Source organism: Leopardus geoffroyi, chromosome C1 (genome assembly GCF_018350155.1).
Source record: "Leopardus geoffroyi isolate Oge1 chromosome C1, O.geoffroyi_Oge1_pat1.0, whole genome shotgun sequence".
NCBI classification, from domain to species: domain Eukaryota; kingdom Metazoa; phylum Chordata; class Mammalia; order Carnivora; family Felidae; genus Leopardus; species Leopardus geoffroyi.
The window spans coordinates 151,019,196-151,042,500 of record NC_059328.1 but is presented as its reverse complement, the minus strand read 5'-3'; the positions used below and the strand labels follow the sequence as shown (position 1 = coordinate 151,042,500).

The following is a 23,305-nucleotide window of genomic DNA, read 5'->3' as shown; positions in this document are numbered from 1 at the left end:
AAGGGATTATAGAAGTATATAGGGGAAAAAAACACAAAATCTTAAAAAACAATGTGGGAGAGGTTAAATAGAAAGACATATCATATCTGATGTTTGCCCTGAAAATTATACAATTGCTTTTGGGGAAAGCATAAAAATTCTGACCTGAAATAAACAAACTGATGAATCAGGCATAGATTTTATAAAGATTCAGGTTCAGTGTGGTAGCGTGAGAAAAAAAAAAAGAGGAGGTTAAAAAAAAGTTGTTGGCAAGAGAGTCAACAAGGGCAAAATGAGTGTCAGAAAGACAGCAGAGTTGGAGGAGGAAAGAACAAATTTGTTGAGGAGGAAGTCAGTATGTTTCTTTGACTTTCTCCACAGGAACAAAGCAGAATGTGAGCATAAATTAAGAGAGTGAATCCCAAAGGTGAGTGAACTCTAAGGATTATTTAGAACACAGTCAATTTTTTAAAAAATATATAGCAAATTAAGACAGAGGTAGAAAAAAAAAGATTTTATTGGAACAAAATATATAGCATTCAGTGGTAAGTAAACTGTGAAAGGAGTAAGTCCTCATTATAGCTTCTCAAAAGAAGGTACTGAATAGTAAACATTGCTATTATTTGGTAAAATTATATCCAAAATCATAAACTTTAAATTAAAAAACATAGCAATTTATAAAAGTACTAACCACCTTTGAAACATTTTTAATTGGAAATAATGGTTTGGTCTTTAGTAAATTTCCACTTGAGCAAAAGCTATTCAAAATAGAAACCACTATGATAACTGAAAAGTTCTCATAAAATATCATTGTTGATTGCAGATGGCCTACACTGAATCTACATAACATGTATGCATATTTTATTAACTGAAGTTCAAGGATGTTAAAGTTTAAAAACATAAATGTGGTAGCTCAATATTGTAAACACAAAGATGAAACTATTAAGAAAGTTATAATTCCACAAAGTAGTCTATAATTCAACTGTATTACAAAACGGGAGAGATGATTTTGCTAATTCATGTTTTAGATACAATCAAAGAAACTCTTCCAATGCAGAGGAAGGAAAACACCCCCCGGACTAAAGAGAATAACTTTTTGTTGATAGAAGAGAGCAAATGTTTGAATGTTCATGGGTGTGCATATCACTATTCTATTCAAAGAGGAGGTTTCAAACACACACACAATTTAAGCACATGTGTCTGTAATGGTCGTGACTTCTATCGACTTTCAAAGGCAGACTTACTTGTGCCCACAAATGGCAGCCCAGCAGGCAGTGACATCAGACCTAGAAATGATGTGGCCTGTAGAGTATGCAGTGAAGTGCAGTGCTCCACTTGTTTGCAATGGTTTTATTTTTCGACTAGTTTTTATCACACTTGGCATGAACAAGGGAACATGTGCTTTGCTAAATTTGAACTTTTAAGATGAAACTGAATTAACTGAGAACCAAAAAATTGCTTCTGAATTATCCTAAGATTGAAAAATGCCTTCCCTTTCATACTAGGAATGACAAAATAAAAGACAAATACATCTTGAAAGTTGAAATGTGAGCTAGGAAGATACTGTGGTTTGAGAACAACACTGTTGACTTTCTCTTTTTTTAGGAACCTGAAATAAGATTGTAATGAAAAGGCTTTTTCCCATCCAGTACACTTTTGCTAATGTGAAGATAGGAACTAAACTGAAACCTAAATAAATCTAATATAAGCACTAACCCTAATATAAGCAAGATTTGTTTTATTTTTCAACCAGAAAGTTTAATTAATGTGCCATTTCTTAAAACTTAGTATTATCACATACATATGATAAAACATATATATAACCAATATATAAGAAATCAGTATAACCCTTGCCCTAAAACTTAATCTTATATTCTTTTTTTTTCCTGCTAGTATTAGAACAAAGTAACTGTATTATCTAAAATGACCAGAGACATAACCGTGGAGATGCTCACCCCTCCTAAATTCCCTCTTCCTCCTCATAAAAGATATGCCAAGACACCCAAGTATAAACGCTTTGTATATAAAATGAGTGCCATCATGCAGATATTTTTAAAGAGTTGAAATCCAAAATAATGTTAATATAAAATTCAAGTTATAAATCACAAGATATGTTTTAAGGAATCTAGTGATAAGTAATAGGTCAAACAACCTGAAAGAATCAGCTTGTGGTACAAGCTTCATTGCATTAATAATGTCACAGTTAGTATGTTTATTAAATTAAATATTACCAGCAAGGGTCTTCTAAATGCCATGTGCCTAACACTAGATTACATATTTATTTCAGAGTTAGCATAGTAAGAGGGGGAGCTATCACTAGAAGGTCTATTAAGCCATGGGTTTTTTTTCATTGCTTTAATGGAACTATTCAAATCAAATTTTTCACGCCATGCCTTGAACACTGCTGCAAACCATACTGTGGGTGTAAAATACATGCAAGGCGGATATAATCAGCTCAGATGCGACCAGTGACTTGTACACCATCAAGTTTACTTTATTGTGAAAGCAGTGGGGTTTTCTCTCAAGTGAATATATTTTTAAATATGTTGCAACCTGACTTAACAACCTGAAGACGGGAACCAGAAAGGCCCACAAATCTCAAGGCAACTGAATTAAACCAAGTACAATGCAATGCCTGAAATCTTGTCTAATTTGTCTCCGTCTTCCCTGTGAGACTCTTATCTTGTTCTGGCAAAAGAAAATCTGATTGTCCAAAAGTAAATCTTGCACTCATATTGTAACTTAAATAAATCATGTAGACTCATCTTGCTTAAAAAGCCTCAGCTGACCTTTTAAAAGCCTGATTTTAGTGATTTACACTAAAATTTTATTCTTTCAAATATTAAAATTAGCCAAGTAATTGCCCACATAGCAGAGCAAAGTAAATATTTTTTTAAATTGAATTCTTATCACTGGTCGTTAAAAATGCTGACTTTTGTGGCACCTGGCTGACTCAGTCCATGGAGCATTAGACTCTTGATCTCAGGGTTGTGAGTTTGAGCCCCAGGTTGGGTGTAGAGATTCCTTGAAAATAAAATCTTAAAAAAAAAAAAAAAAAAGATTCTGACTTCCTCATAAGTAACTTTGTCTAAAAATAATAATAGTTGCTTTTCCTTTGGAGGACCTATTTTGGTTTGTTTTCACACAGGTTCTACTTTTTTCCTATCCCCATGGCTAAAATGCCTATATGATAAAGTAACTAATATACACACACAAAAAAAAGTGCTGCACCCGAGCACAGGCCGAACGTTTTATAAAATCAGTTACGAACACAAACACGCTGCCCAAATATTGCTATAGAGCACTTTAAGTTCTCCAGGAATATAAATGGCCTCTATGCAACAAGGCTTTTTTCCTAGCCTGCACCCACAACAGAAGGTAGAACATCCTTGAACGCCTCAGTGCTAAAAAGATAAATACTTTGCCAAAACGGTGGGTCAGAGAGTTTTAGCAGTAGGATTTGTAAGAAACTGTAACTGCAGGAGGTAAGAGGGTTCAGAAAGTTCTCTACAGCCCCTAAATTACTACATTTTAAGAGCTCGGGTGACGTCAGTCCTAAAGACACAGAAACAACCTGGCTTTGGAAACAAACTGATCAGTAAGCTTCTGCTAGGCCTAAAAAGGCTGTCCGCCCTAAATCTCAGTCGTTCGCCTGGCGTGGCCGTGGAGGAGCTACAAGCTGGAAAGGGCGCCCTCCGACACAGCCAAGGTTTCGGCCTGGCTCGAATGGACTCCCGAGAGCACAGAGCGAGCCTCCTGGGCTCCGGGCCTGCAGCTGGGCCCGGGCTGCCAGCCTGGACCTCCGCCCCGAATCCCTGTCTGGACTGGGACAGGACAGCCAGGGTGCAGCCTCCGGCCCGCAGACGAAGCAGGGAAGCCTCGGCCCAGGCTCAGCGTCGGGGAGCAGGCCTCCCGCACGGCCTCACTCGGCCGAGCTCCTGCAGACGCCCGCCCGTCCGCACCGGCCTGGGCTCGAGGGCGCCCGCCCGGACGGCGCTAGGCCCGGGCCAAGCGCAGCCTCGCCCGCCGAAGCAGCACGCACCGGCCGCCCGCGGCCGCAGCGCGTTCTGGCCACGCCTCTCGTCTACTCTGACCCGCGGCGTCCGCCACGAGAGGTACCAACCGAGGGCACAGCTCCCCTGGCTAGAGCGGCGCCCGCAGGCGACCGCACTCGGCCCCGAGCGGGTGGTTGCAAGTGAGTTAAGATGGCGCAGAATGTGAGTGGCGGGAAGGCGTGAGCCAGAATGCAGTGCTCGCCGCACGCTCGCCTTTTTTCTTCCTGCCTCTTTTAGAAAATACACCGTTGAAAACACACTTTTAAAAACTGAGGATATCTGCATGTTGCGGGGAGGATTCCGTCCTCGCCTGACCCTTACCCTCACGGAGAAAAGGCAACTCGACATCTAACCCGGGACGCGAACTTTGGTTGCTACAGGCCCTCCCAAATCCAAACTCTGATTTCCTTGGAACAGCAGCAGCTTCTCAGACACAGCGACGGTGTCCCTTCACTAGACACCCAAGACACTGAAAGCCAGTAAAACTGATCATGCTTGAAAGGGACCCGAAAGCACACTGCCTCCGAGAGGAGCGCGGAGCTGCAAATTTACCTCACGCTGACTCAGTCCACACAGCAGATGGTGGAGATGGTGGCAGAGCTGCAAGGGAAACGACCTCCCCAATTTTTTGAAGTACTTCCTAATAGCAGCTAAAGTGCGTCTTTCGGTACAAGGCACTACGTTCCTGTGAAATCTATCCTCGGCTGCTGAGAGCTTCGTTTCCACACATGACAGCAGCTCCTTTGCTCGCCGTGACTGTGGCCCGAGGGCGGCGGGGCCGAGCGCGGCCCCCGCACCCAGCGCCCTCGGGACCTTGACCGCTTGTGCGCCTCCTCCCCGGCGGCATCGGGCGGCCGGGTCACAGGAGCGCAGACCCAGTGGGGTGTTACAAGAGTACACTGCTCAACTTCTCTGGCTACACAGGCACCGTGTTTTGTACTTTTGGTCCTCTCGTTCAGGTCTTAGGTGTGGGAAGGGTGAAAGAAACACAAAGGAAAATCAGCCATCTCCTCTCGGTGTGGCAGACAAAACTCCGCGGAACGCCGTCTAGTGGCGAAATTGCCCAGGGACAACAAATCGGGTTTGCTCCCCCCTCTCAATTTTCATTTTAATTGGAACTTTGAAGCCCCTTTGCATCTCTCAAATTGCAAAGGGGTTACGGGACAATCTCTAGGTGGTGGTACATTTAGTCCCATAACCTGAGACTGACCCAGACTAAGCAAGAATGTTGAACCATTTTCAACCTCTTTCCTGGATCTCCTTTCTCTGGAGACAAAAGTACAAAAATCGCTCCTGCACGAAATAAAGTCAGCGCTCTGCGGACTCCTTGACTAAGACGCAGCGGACCTCCCTCCCCTCCCCGCCCCCCACACGCTGGGATATCCACATTTCTGCATTCGTTCTCAAGGGATAGGGATCTGTCTTGGGTAGGGCTGGCCCAGGAATTCCACTGTAGAAGAGATGGAGTGGTAACCGTCCAGATACCTCCCAAAGCAAGTTTTAAACTCAGTGCCTGAATACCGACCGTTCCGAGTTTGTTCAATGAGTCCTTACCCCGCTCCAGCCCCGCCCAATCCCCCCGAAACAATCCACTCAAGAAATGTAGGCCATTCTGTGTTTGCATTTACAGATTCGCCACCCATCTCCAAGGCCTCGTATTTAAAGATCGGGATTTTCGACATCTGCCTAAAGCTGTGGTCAACAGCCTATTTTGACATGCATTTCAATCACACCCTACTCTTGCCCAAAGCCTCCCGCCTGTGAAATTGAAAGAAATTTTCTTAACTCCTTATTTAAGACCCTCCTTTTCCCGCTCGCATTATTTCCTACTTCAGAGAAAATCAGATAGCTATGATGAGGAACTGCCTACGTTTTCCTGGGGAAAAAAAAAAAAAGTGCAACAAAGTGAAACTTGACTCACAGGGAACTAAGTACTTTGTAAGTAAGAAGGAAAAAGTAATTACTGGTACTGCTATAAAACAAATTTAAGTGGGAAATGGGAGGTGATTCCCATTAAACAGACTGCCCCATCCGGGAGTGGGAACAGGCTATTCTTCCTTAACCCTTAGAAGTAATCACCTATAATAAATTATTTTCAAACTGTAAACTGCTTTCAAACACCATAGCGTTTTACCAGATTTATTTACTTGTTATACACAGACGATACAAACGAGCAAAAAACAAAACGTTTCTCAATGGAGTGTGTACTTGTATAAATTATTCAGTTCACAGACAAAACGAAACAAATATAAAAATCACAACATTAGATTTACAGAAGAGCCAAAATATACACACGTTTAGACCCTGAATTCCTATTAGGAAAAAATCCCCCCGTGGACTGGAATCTAGATTGAATATTGTGTATGATGCATATTTCACATTAATTTTAAAATACAAAAAAAAAGTATAGGTTTGCTACACAACATTAGAAATCCTACTAATCTATTTCCAGGGGGATTAATGCTCCTTATCAAATATAACAAGACTTAAGAGGGGAAAAAACCAGTCTTACTTGCATTAATGCTAGTGTTTTCCCAAGGAAGTCAAATTTCAGCTGTTTCTAGGTGGCAGGGAAATCATTTTCAAAACTAAAATGCAGTAAAATATACAACTCACACAATTTATCTTCACTAGACTACACTATAGTTACCAACAATTCAGTCATCTATATCATTAGTAGATATTCATTACAAAGATTTACAGCATATAAAGGTGGAGGGGGGGACTGAAAAGATATTCAGAAACAGTTTGTCAGCATATTTGGCACCTGCACAGACCAGTAATGGATTTGGCACTTTGGGGAAAAACAAATAAGGCAAAATAATATTGCTGATGTCGAGCTATTCTATTTAGAAGGGGGGGGGGTGGGGAGTGGGGAGGGACATACAACTCCAGTTAACTTTGCTTTGCAGGCATCATGCCACTTAATCGACTTGCCTATGAACAAGACACCTATCCTTTACAGGTGTTTGGTCGGATTCTCCTTAGCTATGTGTGTGCATTAGAGCACAGAGCAATTATTTCATGCAACGGATTGAGGGAAAGTGAGAAGCCCATCATTATCTATCAAGTATTTCACGTTTCCAGAGCCTCTTAGAATATTGTTAATTATCTCACAAGAAAAAATTTTAAAGTGGAGGGGGGTGGAGAAAATGGCAAAGAAAGGAAAAGAAACGAATGAAAAGGTTAAGCGTGAACTGGTTTTGTGCCTTGACGATGAAAATAAAAACTAGCCATTCGTTACAGTAAATTAACACTATATACAGTCATTTTCACAGGCTTTGTTCCACTAAAATTATTAACATCCCTACCATCCATCCATCCATCCACTCGGGGATAAGAAAGGACGCGCTGGGTGGGTCCGGGTTCTAGAGTCAACATCCTACGGTTAATGGGGAGGCCGAGACTTGGAGGGTCGGAATCGCTGCTGCCTGACAGGACTGCCCAGGTCTCCTAAAGGTGAAGAGTTTCATTACAAGAAAGAGAAGGAGAGGGTGAGAAAAAGACGAGAGGGAGGAGGCTTGTTAGGAGTGTAACTTCACAGAAGAAGAGTTAGGAGGAAAACCAAAAGGTTTACAGCAAAGTTGAAGGTCGGTGTGCTAACTGCAGAAACTGCTGTGCAAAAAAAGGTTAAAATCGCACTCGGAGACCTGTACTTATTCGTCGCAGACGGTATTCGAGGGCCAAGTGAAATGAGGGGGTGCGCGAGGTGGGGCGTGGGGAGGAGGAGCTGGGGAGAGCTGCGAGGGGCTGGCTGGGGGTGGGAGGCGGGAGGGGGCCGGGCCGCGGCGGGGCGCGGGGCCGGGCGGGCAGGGCCGGCCTAGCTGTGCGAGTAGAAGCCGTAGTAGCCGCCTATGTCCTTGGCGCAGTTCTTCTCGCAGTCCCGCTGGGCCAGCACCTCGCTCTTGAGCGGCGACGAGCTCTCGGACACCGGCGTGTCGGCGGGTGAGATCCGCCTCCGCTTGGCCTGCTCGTAAATCCCCGAGTCGCTCGAGTCGATGGACTTGATGGAGGAGGGCGTCTCGATCCAGCTGGAGTCGGACAGGTCCTTGGGCTTGGCGTCCTCGGCGGCGCCGGGCGGCAGCGGCGAGCGCTCAGCGGCCAGGCCCTCGGCCTCCTCGCCCAAATAGGGGTTGGCGCCCGCCATGCGGGCGGCGGCCGCGGCGCTGTTGGGCCAGCAGGGCAGCACCGAGCCCGACTTGGCGCCGCAGTACTGCGGGGGGCTGCGCGCGCCCCAGCCGGACGGGTCGGCGTAGTAGCCGAGCGGACGGCCGGTGCAGCCCGCCGCCTGCAGCGGCAGCGCTTTCACGCCCGCGGCCGCGTACGAGAGCAGCGTGGCCGCGTTGCCCGCGAAGTCCGTGGCTGTGTCGTAGGCCGAAGCGGCGAAGTCCAGCCGGTTGTTGGCCGGTGTCACAAACCAGCGCTGCGGCGACGGCGCGCCCGGGTCCTCGGCCTGCTGCGGCGACAGCAGCCCGTTGGTGTGCGGCACACTGCGGTCCGTGCCCGGCCCGGGGCCCGCGCCCGCACCGGGGTGGAAGCGGGCCTTGGCGTAGTTGCTCACGAACTGGTCCTGCAGGAAAGAACCGGCCATAGCGTAGCGGGCCCCGGGCACAATCTGCGAGCGCGGGGAGTCGTTGGGCGAGGGGGTCAGGCGGTCCATGTCGCAGCCAGTGTAGATCCTGCGAGGGAAGGAGAGAGAGAGAGAACCGAGGGGTGGCCGAGAGGTCCCCTCGGGAGGCAGAAGGGAAGGTCACCTCCACTTGTGGCCCACCCCCACACTGTCCATCTGTAACTTGCCGTCCAGGATGGAGAGAGACGAAAGGTCACAGACCTGCGTCCTCCCCAAAACAAAATAAATCGTGAAATTGTAGAGGGATCAATGTACTTATACAGGAACCTAAGCAAAATGCAGACCAAGAGGAAGTCTTCCCTCTCCCTCGCTCTCTCTCACCGACTGCACGGGGGATCAGAGAGCAGAGCACAGCAGGGGATACTCATCCCACTTCTCCAATGTATTTATAAACAGGAGGGCAGATTCGCCCGGGGACTAGGGTGTTACTTGCCCTGTGGGCCTTTCCTGTGTAGTGAGAGTTTCTGCGCAAAATTTCTAAACAAGATATCCATTTCTTCACTCTTTTAAGAACACTTTCTTCCATTTGACACACACTCGGGCTGTCCAGGTAGTAATCATGGAAGCCTGGCCTTCACCAGTCTTCTGAGACTTGAAGACTTGCTGCTGGAAGCCTCTACTGTACTTGCTGTCCATTGTTTCCCCCAGGTGATCCTTTACCCCCCACCTCTACCAATACTAACAAGAATTACTACTTAGAGACAAAGTCATCAATCAATACAATTCTTTTACAGAGAAAAGGTGCACTTTTTTTTTTAAGTAAGCTCTACACCCAAGGTAGGTCTTGAACTCAGGACCCTGAGATCAAGAGTCGCATGCTCTACTGACTGAGCCAGCCAGGAGCTCCAAGAAAACGTGTTTTTCACTCTGATCTCTCCCTAGCTTTTGACCTTTATTGGTAAAAAACAAACAAACAAACAAACAACAACAACAACAAAAAAAACACAACAACAAAAAACACCAAAAAACGCCTAAGGGGCAAACTCTTAACAGTGGTTACCGACCTCCTCTAAGCAATCTCCCACTAATAATAGCTAACCGTTACACAACTTGACTATGTGCCAGGCACCATTATCTAGGACTGTACAGATAGTAATTTAGTTGACCATCACAACAATCCTCCCAGTTAGGTAGCATTATTATCCCACTTTACAGATGAGAAAACTGAGGCAAAGGGAAGTTAAATAATTGCCCACAGACAGAAATTGTGTTCCTGGGAATCACCTCAGGTAAAATAATGAAAGATTCACTGTAGGCCCTGGGCCTAGAAAATCCCATTAGAATTGAGGGAGAACCAGAGATTGGATCAAGATTGGTAGAAGTGTTTTCTCCTACACATAGACACATGTCTCCCTTTCTATTTAGCTCACACATAAATGTTTTAATCTTTGATCAACACGCTGTTTTGAGAGAGAGCCTCAGTTTTGTCAGACCTTAATCCCTTGGGGAGGAGATTCCCTGGTGAGTGGCCAAGCAATCCTCTAGTCCCCCCTGAACCCTCATTGCTCTCCCTGTTTCTCCAAAAGTGAGCCATGCCCAAAAATTCAACATAAAAGGGGAAAGGGTGGGTGTCATAAGCCATTCTGCTCTCCCCTACCCCCTAAAAACCTGTCCGTTTGTATAGATGAAGACGTTTTTATGAAAAATACACAGTTTAAGAATCAAAAGGAAGTGACTTTTCCAACAGAAGTCAGCCAGAGGAGGGCAGATGAGGGTAATGTTGCTGCTGCTCAAGTCCATTCTGCTCACTCTACAAAATTTCCCTCCTGAAATTTAATCCCAGGTTCAAATAAGAGAAGCAGAGGGAGGCAGGAAGGGAACGTAACCAGCAAGGCGCAAATATCTTCTGTTTACCACCACAATATTTTAAGAAGAAAAAAGCAGCCTGCAAAAGATACAGTTTAGATGCCCATCCAGGTCCCAACCCACATGGGATTACCGAACTGATTTGTGCAAAATAAAATGCTTTGGAACAGATGTTCACAACAGAATTAAAAGCTCAAAATCTACAAGACCCCCTAGTACAGAGACCAATATCTCTGGTCTCCTGGGCCACACACTTTCCACAGTGCCGGGTCCACATTTTTAGGTTGTGAGGACTAGAGTAGCTGAGTTTTTATTCTAGGGAATCATCTTGACAAGGCTTGCTTCCTCAGAACTACTTTTGGGGGAGGCACATGACAGATATAGACAGAAATATCAATGACTCTCCTTTCAATTTGTTATAAAAATACCAGGAGGGAAGTTTGCAATCTACCTGGAGATGGAATAGAAGCAGCCACTTGTCTAATTCTCCACAAATTTCATCTATTGCTGGTCAAAGAGAACTTCAAGTTTGTAGCTCTATCCCAGGCACTTAATGCAAGCCATGAAATTCAAAATTTATGTACCCCTCTCTTTTGTGGCCAGAAAAAAAGTGGGGGATTCCTATAATCCAGATTTAGATTTTGCTATATATATATATATATATATATATATATATATATATATATATTTTCTATATAACAGTATTTGAACTCTTGGGCACTGTATCTGAACTGTGAGCAAGAATGCAAGAACAAACCCAGAAAGCACTAAGTTTACATCTACCGTTGCCCCCAGAGAACAGCATTTTGATAGAAAAGAAATGGAGATAGGTAAGGGAAGCCTGGAGAAAAGGGTACCAACACATTTAATTAAAACACGCCTAGATGCAAAGGATAAAAGGAAATATTTTTCTTTTGAAGTTTATAAATAATACACAGCAACAGCACCTGGGTCCTTCCCAAAGCCTTAAATAACTGCAACAGTGGCTCTGCTCATGACCTTGCCTATGGTGGGTGCACATTTTTATTCAGTCCATAGTAAACTTGCACAGGAAAAGCTATTACACAAAACTTGAAAACGGGTAAATAAAAGCCACATATGCCAAGGAGACTGTAACAACTGCCAGAGCCACATGCACTTTCCGGCAGGATCGGGCGGTTTCAGACACAGACAATCTGAGCTGAGCACCTGCAGCGCCACATACAGCTCGTGCACCCGGGAACCAGGGCAGCTCCCCCAGCCAGCCAGCCCCAGAGGCCCGCCACCAACTTTGTAACCCATAAGAAAGACAGAAATAAGTGGAGGAAATCTTTGATCAAAACTACAGAAGTACCAAGCCAGAAGGTCAGCAGAGAGAAGGGGAGCCCATGAAAAGGAAAGGGAAAACCTTAAAGACACCTTGTCTTCACACACTCCAGCTTCCAAAAGCCTTGTACACGACCATCCACTTTTGACCTAAAGCCCAATTCCACAACCACTTGAGAAGGAAGGTGCAAGATTACTTACGTGTCATAATTATCCCGAAATCCTTTTGCAAAGGGGTTGTGATCTATTTTCAATTGTGTAATCTGGATAAGACAAAAAAAAAAAAAAAAAGATGAATAAGATCTCACCTTCTATACAGGTGGATTAGGTGTTGCAAATAAATCACCACTTTTTTTTTACAGGGGCTTAAGGCCTGCAATTTCATTAAGTAGCCAGGTTTCCCTACCCAAAGATTTTGAGGGAATGAATGGAAAGGAGAAAAGAGAGAGCATCATGAAAGTTATGAGGAACATGTTTAAGTTAATGATGCCTAACACTAAAGCTTTGCTTTCAACTAGCTCTCCTATGTGTTCTAAGTCACTTCAAATGCACATTTTAAAAATGCTCGTTATAAAAAGACAAATATCTTTGAGGGGCACTTGGCTGCCTACTTTAAACATTTCACCACATTTTTAAAAGTTGGTCATTTCTAATTCATAACCCCAAGAACTCCGAGCTGCATCTTAAAACCAGCTTTAAATTAAAATAAATGCATATTTTCATTTCTGATACTTTCATTTAAGTTTAAAAAAAAAAAAAACCCACCATCACTCCTAGCAGTGAAATCAACAGAAGTAAAATAAGTTTTCGTGAACTTACAAATTCTGAAGTTCAAGTGCTAAAAAAAGACTCATTCCAAGGCTTCCGGGAATTTGATTTATTGTACTTTCCAGATATATGAATGTGTCTGTTCTTTTGCTCCCCCCAAAAGTGATGTTTTTATTTCGGATACTTTAATTTTTTGTTTAAGATAATGCCAAAGCTTGCCAAGAATAAAATGCAGGGGAAAGTCTGCTTGTTTCCTAAAGGGAAGAAGGACTCGAAAGGAAAAGCGAGAAGGGGAGGAAGGGAGGAAGGAAGGAAGGAAGGAAGGAAGGAAGGAAGGAAGGAAAGAAGGAAGGGAGGAGATTTAAACCTGTTCTAGTTTGAGAACTGACTTAAAATTCCCAAGAGAAGAGGCCCTCGAAATCCTGGGCCCCTCAAAGGTGGCCCGTGTGACCCGCGATGGAGACGAACAAGAAGCGTTTTCCCACCGGCAAGGGATTCAGGGAAGGCGCCCGGCAGGCCCCTCGCCCTCCGCCCGAAAGGCGCCGCGGAGCCAGCTGTTGCTGCTGTTAGTGCGAGCGGGGCACCGCCGGGGACGCGGGCCGCTGCCGGGGGAAGCGGGAGCCGCCCGCCGCGCGCCCAGCCCCCAGGCCTGCTTACATCGGTGTTCTGGTAGGCGGTGACGGCGATGAACTGAGTCTCGGGGAAAGTGAACGTCTGCACGCGGCCGGGCTGGCTGGTGTCCTCCGTGCCGTCCTCGTTCACTTCCACCACATGCAGGCGGGGCTGGTACTTATGCAAGGACTGTAAAACCACCATCTGTCCGGCGGAGAGAAAAGGGAGCGCGGGGCGGCGCGTTAGCGCGGTCAACGTGCGCGGGGCTGGGGCCGCGGGCCGCGCGGGGTCTGGCTGGAGCCCGCCGCCCCGGCTACCTGACCGCGGGACTCCCCTGGCTTGGTGACTGGCTGGCTGGGGCAAGACCAGCCCTCGTTCCTCCCGGAGCCTAGAGCACCGGAGCACGGGAGGAAACCCGAACCCGACTGCCTGATCCTCGGGTCCTCCCGATCCGCCTAGCCCTCCTTATTTAGGAGGAACAAAGATTTTTACCACAAGCAGGTCCTGTGGGGGTTCCTTCTCAAAATCAATCAAGTATTTGGACAGTACTAGGGAAGGCCGGGAACTCGGGAATTGGGCAGAGGGCAAGAGCAACTTTATAGGAGGATAGAAATAGAATTTTTAAAAAGTCTTTTTAATGAAGCAAAGAAACATATGCCCAGTTTCTCATGCTGATTTAAACTAATGGACTGAACGTTAGTGAGGGACATGTGTGGGAGAGAAGGAAAGAGAAAGAGAGAGAGAGAGAGAGAGAGAGAGAGAGAGAGGAGCGCTTGAGCCACTGACCTGCCCATTGTTGTTTGAAGCTCCTTTGTTGTTTGTAAGTTTTAATTTTCCAAAAGAGATTTCTTGGCGCATCCAATGAGCCCCCGTGTTGGGGGAATCCGGATGCATATAGACCCGATTTCCTAGAGAAAGAAATACGTTGTTTACATATGCCCGGGGCACTGCCCAGTCCCAACTCCTCACCACGTAGGACGTGCACACACACACACACACACACACACACACACACACACACCTTATACCACAGTGAGGCCCATTAGCTGGGTGTTTTTTTTTTTTTTTAGGCCTCGCTTTCTCCTTATTAACTGGAGATGATTAAAATAGCTTTTGCATAATCCTCCCCCTTCTCGCTGCTCAGTCTGTCCCCCTATCCCCCTCGTTTCCTTTTAGAAGTCATTGGCCGATCGTTTTAAAAGTCTCTCGAGCCAGTCCACAAAGGCTTTAATTAATCATTCTCACCTAAATAAGTGTCAGGAAAATGTGTTAATTGGAAGGACTTGCCTTGCACATTGGTGTCCGCTTTGCCGCAAGGAACCCATTTGCCTCCTTGAAACCTCCAGTGATTGGGATCCGCCAAAATCACATCCACAAAAATATTGTAATGAGCCGTGGGATCGAGACCAGAAATGTTAAAACTTAAAAAAGGAAACATGCGCCTATTTAAATTAAGGGGGGGGGGGAGAAAACAAGAGAAAAAAAAAACATAAATGTTAAAGATTAAATGCAAGAAGCGCGGCGCCAGATAGCAAAGCAAAACTTGTTCTCCCAGCGTCGATGAGCGAATGTTTGCTGGGTTAGAGAAGGGGCGGTGGGGGAGGAAAAGAAGTGGGGCTGAAGTCGGGGAGACCGGCGGGCGAGCTGGCGTGGGGAGTCGGCAGGTGTCACTGCCCAGGTGGAGAGTGAGGTTGGCGACCCGCAACTCTCTACCTGTCCTCGGTTCCGGCCGTTATTGCGTCCCTCCGATTTCCCAGCCGCAGGCCGGGACTCTCCCTCTCTTTCTCCTTTCTCCCGCCCCTGACTGGCTCTCAGACCACCTCTCTAGCGCGGGAATCCCCTTACCAACCTCACCGCGGCGGTTATACCTTCCACCTTCCCTTTTTCCAAAACCAGCCAACTCCAGGGCGCACCCGAGCGCCTTCCACTCCGCTCCCGACCCCAAATCATCGCTACCGGCGCGGTCACAACCCGGCGCACTTGCCCCCTGGCCGTGCCCGGAACAGCGACTGCCAAGAATGTAGCATTACCTTCCTTGTTTGGTGATGATCATCTCCGTTTGGTGGCGGTGAAATTTCAGCCAGAGGGGCCTGTTGCACAGGTACACCTGAGCTTTGCCGGGTACCAGTCCGGGCTGTGTGGAAGAGAACTGGTAGAAAGGGGCTCCTTGGTAGGAGTGGCTGTACTGCTGTGGGTAGGGGTAGCCGGCCGCGGGGTAGCCCTGCGGTGAGGAGTTGGACAGGAGGCTGTTGTAGGCTCCGTTGGTGATGACCGGGTGGTGGGCCATGTAGCGGCTAGGGCTGCCGATGGAGAAGGCGGGGTGCGCCGGTCCGTGCTGGCCGGGGTACGGGAACATGGCACTGGGAGCAGTGGCCGCAGACTGTGGCTGGCTGGACTGAGAGAGGAGGTAGCGATCTGCAGCAGAGCCATCGAAACTGTGACGAAGCTCAGAGACCCCGTCCAAGACAGGAGAGAGTTTACTTCTCTGGACGTCCCCTGGTGAGTCCTTGGAGTCAGGAAAATTGTCTGTATCTGACTGATTCGTCATCCCCCTGGTAATTTTTTTCAAAGGTGAACTTCTCTCCAGGTTGTCAGTGGTCGAGATAATGGGATGATCGTGCAAGACAAGCTCAGATCCGCCTGAATGTGGGTAGCTGCTGCTCACATTGAGAAATTTCTTGGAGAGCATGATAGAAGGAGAAAGGCAGTGCTCCAGCTGCATAGCTCTAGAACCTGAACACTCGCCCTCCTGTCCCTGGTTTTTAAAGTCCTATTTATCATAAACTAGAAATCCACAGACCCCCTCACTAGACAGAAAGCACTTCAACCAGCAAATGCTTCTCAAAGGTTTGATTTACTTTTTTTTTTTCCCTGGGAGAAGAGATTGGCCAATTGACACTATGCAGCAATCAGAAAAGGCTCACTTTTGATCTTGCTGCTTGTGCAGCCGATGAAACGGCTCCTGCCATTGGTTAACTGCTGACAGTAATTTAATTAGATAGACATTAATTAGGATAATCACCTGGCTCCTGGTCGCGACGATCATGGCAAATTGAAGGGGATGATTTTATTGTTGGCTTGGGGGGTGGGGAATGTGTGTTGGCTTTACGTGAGCACTGTTGTGTCACCTTTAAGCTTTGTGACCACTGCTTTAGGAAGATTCAAAGATGTGCAATTTACTAAACATTTTCCTACCTTCCCCCCCCCCCACCTCCCTCCTTTCAGCTGAGGGGCGGAGGAGGGAATTCGATGATGCTAGGAGACTTTTCGGATCTGAATGAGCCAAATATTCAGTTGAATGTAACGATTTCAAGTGCAAAGTATACAAAGCGCGAGCCGGTGGCCTCTTCTCGCCCTGTAAAAGTTCCAGAGTCTGTCTTTTCCAGTTAATACAGAAGCACATAACACCTGAGCCAGTCCTTTGTGAGAAGGTCCTGCGTGTCCTCGACGAACCGCCCCCCCCCCTCCCGCACACCTTTTTAACTACATACATAAATAAATAAATCACTGCCGCTGAGAGCCACAGCGATGAAAGTGAGGGGGAGGGGGAGAAGTGGGGGCGAAAAGCAGCCACTCACCCACCCATCCACCCACCTCGGGAAGGTTCGGTTTCTTGCTCGAGCACAGAAACAGTGACAATCTATGATCACCTTTTTAAGTTTTGAAATAATCATAAGCTGTCGGGCTGAAGTGCCTTAATGTATTTGCAGTGATGTTTACGAGGTCTTTACTAAATATTTTATCAGCGAGCTTGGTTGCAGATTATCTGAAGAGCATCTAACTGGGGGCAGGCGCCATGCACGCGCGTCCCACTGCACTTCCTTCTCTCTGAGGTACTGGCTTGGCGACAAGGTTCAAAAGCCTCGCCAGGAACAGAGAGGGCCGAGTCCTCGCGCAAATGGGTTCGCTGGAAGCGCTGATCTGGGGAGACAGAGTGGAAGTGGTGTCAACGCAGTGATCGATGCTGAAAACTGGTCGTGTGTGTGTGTGTGTGTGTGTGTGTGTGTGCAATGTTTATATAATCTGAAGGGGAGAGGGAAAAAAGAAACATGCCAGTAAGTTTAAAATGAGGAAGAACTTACGGAGGAATAGAGAAAATAACCAATTTAAAAGGATGTTGGCACGAATGAATAGCACGAGGCCCAAAGCGACCCTGGGATGTCGGAAGAAATCTCCCAGCACTGGCTCTCCGGAGGAACCGAGCCCTGCGCCCGGACCAGAGGGCCAAGAGCAGCAGCGGCTTTACCCGGCCCAAGTTGCTTCCCGTGGCCCGGCACCCGCCAGCCTGCCCTCCTGAGGCTTTCCACGGGGCGCGGAGAAGAAGGAGGAGGCGCGCGGCGGGAGCTGAGCTCGGCCCCGCGGGCTGGCGGACGGGCGGGCGGGCCCCGCGCCGAGCACCGCTAGGGCTGGCAGCCTGAGCGGCCATCCCCGAGCCCGGCGGCCCACCCGGCTCTGGTGCATTGTCTAACGTCCCCGAGCGGCCTGAGCGTAGGCTGCCCAGCTCCCCGGCGGCCCCGAGGGGGAGCCGCCGCCCGGGAGACGCAGGGGAGCGTGGGGAGAGCCGCGCGTGGCGCGGACGCCGGGGGCGCACACTCTTCCAGTGCCGGAGGCACGGCCCCGGCACCTCCGACCCGTGCAGCCGAAGTCTTCGAGAAGCGCGTCAGCCCTCTTCGGGCCTCGGCACTTCCCTGATGGAGAGCGGCGCTGATGACACTGGGTGGGTCCCGGGCTTGGGCAGAGAGGGGTTAACCACACCCGACTTCCGCCTAGGCGGGCGCGATTTTAGAACGCTGCCTCGGTGGGCCGGGCGGTCAGCGCGGAGCCCAGCCCGAGCCCCCGAGGCGGGCTGGGAGCCTTGGCTGCAGAGGGCACCAGCTGTGGCCTCCAGCAGGGCGCCGCGAGCAAGGCCCAGGGCGGACGGCCCTGGGCTGGACAAGTTGATGACCAGATGTCCCAGACTCAAGCCGAGACAGCTTTCTGACAGAAAAATACAGCCAGACCCATTTTTTTTTTTTTTTTTCCCCTTTCGGAAGCAAATCTCAGCTCCTGGCCATGAAGCTTCATAAACAAGCAGGGCCTTGGTGTTGAGGCATCCATCGGGTTGCGGGGGAGGAGACAGTGGCTATGACACTTTTTGACACTTGGTTTTTCTGCCCTTCCCTTTACCTTCCACCACCATTTCTCCCCGAGGTTTTTGCCCAATTTTGGTTACTCTGGTTTTTCTCATTTCTTCGATCATTAACTTCTTTGTCCCTGAGCACCTCTCTGTCCACTGCTTCCAAGATTACCCCCCTCCTTTTTCAGTGGGGTACAAAGCCTTAAGTATGTAGCAAAAAGGCGAGACTGCACCTGGGCTCCTTTGGAGGCTCATTCCTTTTGGGCTCATTCCCGGCACCCTGACTTGGCTTTTTCTTTTTTAAAGAATGGAGAATGATGAAATGTTAAAGTATAGAAGAGGGATAGAAAAGGGATAAATTCCTCAGTTTTTTTAAGGAACTGGAATAGATTAATGTGCATTCTGACTTTATCAGTACTAAATTCAGTGATTCCTCACTACAGGCTATGCCTTGAACTTACATATGTTCAAAAAGGAAAACTCTAGACTTTCTTCAAAATCAGCACACCTGCTCTTGAGCCATACTTGTGTGCAGCAAGTATGCGCAGACTTGAAAGTGCATACGAACCATGCCAGGATTCTTGATTCAGGTCTGTATATATAATGTATATTCTGTATATATAATGAGCTCCCAGAAGACCCAGGGGCTCCTGGTCCAGGAAGATCACTGAATTGTTGAGGCTGGAGCTTCCAATGTCCCCATGTCAGTCTGAGAGGAAAACAGGGACAGCTCAATGCTAGAGGCAAGCAGTTTGGGTTCTTGTGCTGCTTTAACACTGCATAATAGATGGGTAAAGATGCTCACATAAGCGCGCGCGCACACACACACACACACACACACACCTTATTGAGCCTGTGATTAAATAAGTTGTTTCAATGCCTAACTGGACCTGAGCCACCAGGCTGCTGCTGAAATAGCTGCACATTCCAGGACAAAAGTGTTCATTGAGACTCAGGGCATCCTCATTTCGATCCATTCCAAATCTCCAAAGAAAATGCAGGGTTTTGCTAGGAGGGATCTGATAAGGTTTTGAAATTGGGAATGTCTCTAACATGAACCAAGTAGGAGAAAGTGGTACTGGCCATGGGAAGTCCAAGGTGAGGTGATCAAATGAGAGCAAAAGGCAGGCACTGTGTAAACCTTCTCAGGAGACATTTTCAGGAGAGTAAAATGAAAAACAAACAAAAAAACTATTTTCAAATGGAATGTTGAGAATAGCCCTTGAATTATTGAGGCCTTCTTCTAGGGGCATACATACTGTATGAAAAAAAAAATTCTGACTAGCTCTAATGAACAGTATCTGCGAAACAAATCATAGATAGAACCCTACTTATGTAAAGGGAAAAACCATGTATCCAAAAAGTCTGCACACAAGATTAAATTAGGCAAAGAAAAACTTCTGCTAACTTCCACTTATATTTTAATTGTAAATGGTTAGCTGTTGTAATTTCAACAATTATTGATACATGTTACATGTCCTACATAAAACATACTATATGTAAAAGAAAAAGCCACAGGACAAGCAAATGCTCAGAATACCTCTTATTCCACCAAAAAAGTCTATGAAACACAGTGGGAATTTAAGCCATTTCTACTTTTAGTTTCTGGTAACTGTTCATTAGGCAACCAATAAGAGCCTAGAATTGTTCAAGTAGGACAGTAACGTGGTCTACCACGTCATTCCTACCACTTCTAGTAGAGGTTAAGTCTAAATTCCAAGCCCCCAAGTAAAACCCTCTTTTTAATGAAGCCTCAGAAACAAACATTTTTACCATATTTTCACAAAGGGTACAGACAAGAATGAAATCTGTCTCCATATGTTTTCCCATACTCCTTGGTGTACCCAGTATGGTGCTGTGCCATGAGGATTAATGGGGCAGTTATTTATGTAAATTAGGTTAGAAACAGGTTGAGGGGTAAGGTCATCTATAAAACCTGCCATTAGTCAAATTTTTGTCTTTATCAGAAAACTGAGTATTTTTAATTTGGAAAAGATGAGAGAAAGCAGAATTATTTATGTGTTCATATTAAACTCACATTATGGTGACTTTTCTCATTTTCCTTTCTTATACCTTCTATTGCTGTCTTAGCTAAAAGTCTAATGGGAGTCGCAGCCGGCCACTCCCAGATAATCTCAACACTGTTGGTAGAATGTACTCTTTAAGAAAATGAAAAAGTCTAAATTAATATTGTCACCTTTTTCTTCTTAAATGTACTCCTCTGGAACCCTGAAAAGTATAATACATTAAGAAACTGAATATACAATATTAATTTGTGACAGATACTTCAAATAAAACATGTCAACATTTTTTCCTGGGTTACTCACTAATGGGGCAGCAACTCCTTAATGGCAATCATTTTACATCTGTCAAGTTTTGTTATCACATTGATGTTTTATGTATTATAAGATCTTAAATTGCAAAGAGAAACATATCTTTGTGTGAGATTTCTAGAGCACTGTCAAATGTTACTCTGTCAATTCCACCCAGTGCCAAAAAACCTCAGGAGACGTAGATTGTAAATGTATTTTATTTTGTAAGCAACAATCAAAATATATTTGTGTTACTGTTTTCTTCAAATATTAAATGGGATCTTAACAAAATTTGTCCACTTTGATGTATTCTTATACAACTTTGGAATCTGCAAAGACCCTGACTAAAGAAACAGAAGTAATTGCACAACTGAGACTGAAGGTGTTACAGTGCTGCAAATGATGCCAGATGTCTTACATTGAACCAAACACACCTTCAGAGGTCCCTTGATTTTGAGCATTAGGAACAATAGAGGAATATACGCTGAAAAGTATCACTAATAGCCTTTTGCATTGTTTTATTTAAATACGACAGTATCCAACATAGCTGCTAAACACTGGACGATATTTGAAGTCATAAGTACATCCACATGTTCCTCCAAATGACGTTTGGGGTCCTAAAGAAAAAAAAAATGGGGAAAGAAAAAGAAAAAAGAATGATGTTACGGATAGAACAGTTACTTAAAGTAGCTGATGAAACTGGTAAAGAAAGCCAAACCTAAATTTATATATATATGTACAATTTAACTTTCCTAATATATCGCTACATTCTTAGGATTTCTAAATTAATTAAAAAATTAAGTACCTGATAAAATAATAAGATTTACCACGAAAGACTGATTTACACAATCAATGCTATGACTCTGTACCAGAAATTACAAAGAGTAACAAGGAATTCTATATAGCCGCAGCATCTGATTTTTTAAAAAACAAAGTTTAAGCATTTATATGTGTGCATAAGCCCAAGTATGTGTGTGTATTTTGTGTCTTTCATATTTATTGACCGAGTGGGCTCTTTACTCAAAGCAGACATACCAATAGGTAAGAGTTGAATGTGAATTCTCATTACTTCCTCTGTAATTTTAATTTAAATTTAATTCATGTATAATTTTTTAGTATTTCAGGAAAGGTGCTTTAAATGATTCAGGAAATATTCTTGGATCAAAAGTCAATGTTAGTTGTTTAAACATTTAAATACAATTTGGATCAGTTCCACATTGTTAAGAATATATATTTTATACACTTATTTTGAAAAAAAACTATCATAGTAAAGTATATAGGTATAGTCTTTTAACTGAAACCTAATTAAATCCATATATAAAATGTCTTAGTTAAAAAATGAGGCTTAAAATAACATTATAATAAATGAAGTCAAATTAAAATGCTTAATTTATATTCATGTCTAAGGCTGAGCTGAATGAAATCTATCAGCTAAATATGAAAGCTTTAAAATAATATATGTGTGTGTGTGTGTGTGTGTGTGTATACATATATATATTGCACACATTAAAAAAACTCTCAATTAAAGCATTATTTTCGTTTGGGTATTGCTAAAATACCCAAGACTCCTAACTTTAAACAAATGTTCATCACTGGAATTATTTCTTGGCTGTTCTTTCCTAAATTACAATTTCAATATATGCTTGATTTCCTTAAACAACCCAGGGATGCAACATGATACAAATAATTTTAAGTAACTAGACTACATATTATATTATCTTTATTTCAGAAATACACATTAGGACATTTTAGTGAAAGTGACTTTTTGAAAGCCCGGGAGGAGAAAAAGATTGTGATCTGATTCCATTCTAGACAGGTTTGCTTTTGCCATGCGATAGGTTAAACCAGTGAAATACTGTATTTTGAAAAATGATTCTGATCATTATTCAACTTTGCCCATTACATATTTTTCAGCTTTGCCTTTAATTTAGACCTTTTACTTGTTGCTAACTGTTACCACAATCTACATCGTAGCTTCAGATTCATTTAGTCAAAAAATCCTAAATTCTCTAAAGTGTAAGGCTCCAAGCTGGTGATCTAATAATAAATATGAGACTACAATAAATAGTGGGAAAAGACAACGAGAGTAACTGTATCACACAGGATGAGAGATTAAGATGAACTATACTTCATTTTGTTTTGGGAGAGTTCTTGTTGTTTTTAAATTATAATATTCAGACTGCAGTTGAGATTTAATTTCCCTGATTATGATATTTAAGTCAGACCTTTGCCCCTCCTGCTTTGTTGGAGTAACTGGTTTTGTAGTGAATTGGTAACACACTTCCCTCAGTTATCTACATTACTTCTTGTGGCAGCTGGGTGATTCTTAGAGATTTCCCATCCAAGAATGGTCCTGGCCCAAACCTACATAGCTTGTGAGATGTGATGGGATCAGAGCATATGGTAGGATGGCTGAAAGCAAAGACAGCTTAGTGTCTTGCATCTGAAATATCAAGATTCTGCCAACATCAGCAATATGATAACCATGTTCCATGAAATGAAAAAAAATGTAATCAACATTCTTTAAAAAACAGTTTAATTAATCTGTAGATTCTTTTAATTGGTTGGTGTGTTCCCCCAACCCTCAGAAACTAGGAACTAAAATATAGATTTCATCTTGGAAAAGTGAAAGAGCAAATACTTAAAACCCTTCTTCACTCACTATACTCCAATGGGGCTCTAAGCCTTCTCAGGAACATTACCTACATATTGAAGCCTAGAA

General features: G+C 44.9%; 2 protein-coding genes across 2 annotated transcripts in view; both read right to left on the bottom strand.

The window, feature by feature from the left end:
• Nucleotides 1-6,157: 6,157 nt before the first annotated feature.
• On the bottom strand, nt 6,158-16,574 carry TBR1 (T-box brain transcription factor 1). The gene is made up of 6 exons (XM_045479996.1): nt 15,186-16,574; nt 14,443-14,597; nt 13,942-14,063; nt 13,201-13,359; nt 11,977-12,038; nt 6,158-8,713 (listed from the first exon to the last, which is right to left on the bottom strand). Exons 1-6 carry the CDS (start codon nt 15,875-15,877, stop codon nt 7,855-7,857), a joined length of 2,049 nt encoding a protein of 682 aa, XP_045335952.1. The 5' UTR covers nt 15,878-16,574; the 3' UTR covers nt 6,158-7,854.
• Nucleotides 16,575-20,783: 4,209 nt separating this feature from the next.
• PSMD14 (proteasome 26S subunit, non-ATPase 14) overlaps nt 20,784-23,305 on the bottom strand; it is a 99,374-nt gene continuing 96,852 nt past the window's right edge. Inside the window, exon 12 of the mRNA XM_045479998.1 lies at nt 20,784-21,200. Coding sequence (XP_045335954.1) covers nt 21,102-21,200 — 99 coding nt within the window. The 3' untranslated portion in view covers nt 20,784-21,101. The remainder of the gene's footprint in view (nt 21,201-23,305) is intronic.

Coding starts and splice junctions, on each gene's coding strand:
- TBR1 (XM_045479996.1), bottom strand. CDS start 15,877: ATGCAGCTGGAGCACTGCCTTTCTCCTTCTATCATGCTCTCCAAGAAA. Junction 14,064..14,442: donor AGCGGACACCAATGTGCAAG/GCAAGTCCTTCC, acceptor TTCTTTCTCTAG/GAAATCGGGTCTATATGCAT. Junction 12,039..13,200: donor CCGCCTACCAGAACACCGAT/GTAAGCAGGCCT, acceptor TGTCTTATCCAG/ATTACACAATTGAAAATAGA.